The following is a 3,530-nucleotide window of genomic DNA, read 5'->3' as shown; positions in this document are numbered from 1 at the left end:
CTTCTTTTTAATTTCTTTATTATTATATATATATACTCCTCCTCCAGGAATGTTTAGAGGCTCTTCAGGATGATCTATCCTTCCAGTAGTTACAGTCTTCTTGCTTTTTCACATTTGGGTGTGTTAGTGGAAAAAAAAATATCCAAGTAATGTACCTTATGAAAAATTTAATTTATGGTGAAGTATTCTAATATGAATAAAAAAACCAAAATTACCACATAACTAATGGAAGTAGTTCATTCTGATAAAGAATGGGGAAGAGCCCAGGAACGATGATAGAGGAGTATGTATCTGATAAATAAATTAATAAAACGACTATTCACAAAAACATTACTTAATATTTAAATTTTCTTTTCTTTTTTTTTCGGAAATTGAATAATACTCCGAAGATTCCTTTAAGAGAATGAACAATGTTTCACTAAAAGTATAAATTTTTCTTTATAACAACAATATTTTACCATATATATACATATACCAACAATATTTATCTTGTATAAATGTACTTTATGATTGCGATTATTTGAATTAACTGACCAGTTAATTAAAAATTAATTTGAAAGTAAATTTTACACTATTCCTGATGATGGTTTATACCTCTATTATATAAAAAACATACGTTTAATGAAATACATTGTAGTCCTTCAATTAATGGGACTTATTTCACTTTGAATATCAGCCCAATATATGGATGTAAAATTGACGAAACATCTTTATCAACCGTTATTTTAAAACGTATTAAAAAGTATCGTACCTGAGACCATCTTAGTATGAACTACGGCTATAATTATAAAAAAAAAAAAAAAAAAGCTAAGTAGAGAGAGAGAAAAAAAAACCCATTGATGAATGGTCTTATTACAAACCACGGAACATTTAATTCGCATTAACCGCGGACACAAATAATTTTCACGTTAAATTAAATAAGAATTACAACCGATATCACTTTAATTTATAACTTACACTTTACAACTTCTTGATATCACTGCAAAATTATAGCACTTGACGAATGGTGATGAAATATAGACATATGAAATATGGATGTCATCCGGTATTATTTTTATTTTACACAAAATATCATAAAAGTGCAGTGCAAAAGCATCACAATTCAAGAATAAAAATTGATCTTTAAAGGTAACGCTTCAATTTGAGGGGGAGGTTTTTTCTTTTTTTTTTTCTTGGCCGATTACTAAAACTCATTACTGAAAATAATAAATCAAACTATCAATATTATGAATTGACAGTACATATTATATGAATTTAAAGGATTTAAATATAGTTTAGGAAATTATAAGACTGAAAAAAAAACAACAACCATGTTTTAAATATCTTTCCGTCAACCACAGTTATTATTAAAAAGCTACACCATCTCATCATTGAGGAAACTTAAAAACAATGAAAATGTAGAATTAGCCATATGAATACAACTGTTACTGCATAAACAATATGGATAAGGAAACTTCCAATACAATTTAAAAATTACAAGAATTCATTTCATGTTCGGAATTGCTAGGGTGGAAAAATTAGAAACATAAAATTTTATGACCCTTTTGATAACTGGGGAATAGTCCCAACGAGCATGGAGGGTACTTTCATTTCCAACCCATGGCGCGACAGTTTTACTAAACAAAATTAATGTCTCCCATGACGAACCCGCACTTTATGTTCAAGGCAAAGGTATCATTAGCATCGGAAGAAAAATAAAAACCTATTAATTATGGAAATGGGAGGCAGGGGACCGTAAACCTTGCGTGAGGGTGCCCACGTGTGGTATCCTGTTAACGCATGGTAATTTATTGATTCGCAAAAAAGATTACTCATGCGTACTTTTGAATATCGACAGTGTTACGAAATATTCTTGAAGACGTACTTAACAGTAAAGTAGTCATGGTGTTTTTTCAGAACAGATAAAGATGGCCTCTCATGTTGTACCTAAGGTAAAAACGTGGCCCCGACCCACAAGTTTTTAATCTTGCTTCCCGTCCGATACTCAATAAACCTCCGAGAGGTCTGAAAAGAAAATGACCTCGAGATCATAGTAATATAGTACTGTCAATTGGGGTACGGTTACTCTCATAATTTAATAGTTCCTCCATTAAGATTGTCCTGCTATTGGGACGTTGACTTTCTTCATTGAGTGGCGGTCCCACAAAATGAAGAACTTTGACCCCCAACCATGGTTAGGCAGTATAGGACTCCAAGGGGAGTCTTAGCCGAAAAAAAAATTAGATTGTCCTGCTATTTATCATAAAGTATAATTACTTTTTGTGTTTAAAAAGTTGTAAACCTCAACAAATTTTTATGGATATAAATAACACCAACTCACTTAAGGCAGAAATTCATTTAAGCGCAAGGAATATTGAAAGTTGTGTGACCGCTACAAACACCATAGATTAGTTATACATCATATTTACGTAAGTGACAGTAAATCTGATTATTGTCATAACAACCATAGTAACACAAAAACATTTAATTGTAAATTTTTGTTTGTTAAATCGTTTTCGTTATATTCTACGACTTTATACATTACACATTAATTTTTCTTAATTCTTTGGCTTTCCAACGGTATATTATAAATCTATAAATTAAACTCTTAAGATAAGAATTTAATTTTCAACCTCAGAAAATATTTTTTCTAATTTTTTCCCCAATGCGCTGGCACAGATCTGGTACATGAAATATAACTAAATTTAATTTAATAATAACATTACTTACAATTTTTTAGTAACAGATTTATAACTAATAACTGTCCACTACACCTAACTCGCACAAGTTATTTCTTTTTCCTAGACTCTATCTGTCCTTTTCATGAGTTAGCCTGTTTATTTATGTTTTACATTCAATATATCCATTGTTAGTTTTATGAGTTTATGACATTTGAATATGATGAATCTAAATTGTGTACATCCCATTTTTTTTAATATGCAGATTTGTATATGGTGGGCAACTTAAAATCGGATCTACAAAATTTAAACTAATGTTATATATATCTCAAAAACCCATAGGACACAATTAACAACACTGTTAATGTATATATTGAATGGTAAACCAAAATAAACAGACTGAATGCTGAAAAAAAAAATTAGAAAACCAAATAAACCAAACTTACCTTTCTCCACTTCACTCTTGCTCATTATTATTCTAAAACTTGTGTCAGTCAGGTGTAGTGGACAGTTATAGGTTATAAATCAGTCACTAAACAATTGTCATGTTTATATTAATTTATTTTTATATTCATCAATTGAAATATATTTAATAACTGTATTACATGAAAATATATCTAGTCAATGTGCGATTAGTAATGTGCAATGGCCTGATACACACTTGTGGAGGAACAAACCATTGGTAGCACTCAAATTACATTCAAATTTAGAAAAGATCTCTAGACCAACTTCTTTTCCAGCGCCTCGGTAGTGAGTTTGAGTAGGTAGGAAGTTTAGAATGGAAAGCTTGATAGTTGGTTCGGGTTAGATTCACTACAAATGGATTACTAAGGTCTTTATGGATGAATTTATTTCTGACAAAGGAGCATTGAA

At 30.3% G+C, this 3,530-nt stretch overlaps 1 protein-coding gene across 1 annotated transcript in view; it reads right to left on the bottom strand.

The window, feature by feature from the left end:
- Window positions 1–3,128, bottom strand: part of kuz (zinc-dependent metalloprotease kuz) — a 27,266-nt gene extending 24,138 nt beyond the window's left edge. The window contains exon 1 of the mRNA XM_067052012.1: window positions 3,104–3,128. Coding sequence (XP_066908113.1) covers window positions 3,104–3,128 — 25 coding nt within the window. The remainder of the gene's footprint in view (window positions 1–3,103) is intronic.
- Window positions 3,129–3,530: the final 402 nt, after the last annotated feature.

The sequence above is a fragment of the Halyomorpha halys genome, unplaced genomic scaffold, assembly GCF_000696795.3.
Source record: "Halyomorpha halys isolate HHAL.00 unplaced genomic scaffold, Hhal_1.1 Scaffold866.1, whole genome shotgun sequence".
In the NCBI taxonomy this organism is placed as follows: domain Eukaryota; kingdom Metazoa; phylum Arthropoda; class Insecta; order Hemiptera; family Pentatomidae; genus Halyomorpha; species Halyomorpha halys.
The sequence above is the reverse complement of the archived record's forward strand: the minus strand, read 5'-3'. Positions and strand labels throughout refer to the sequence as shown.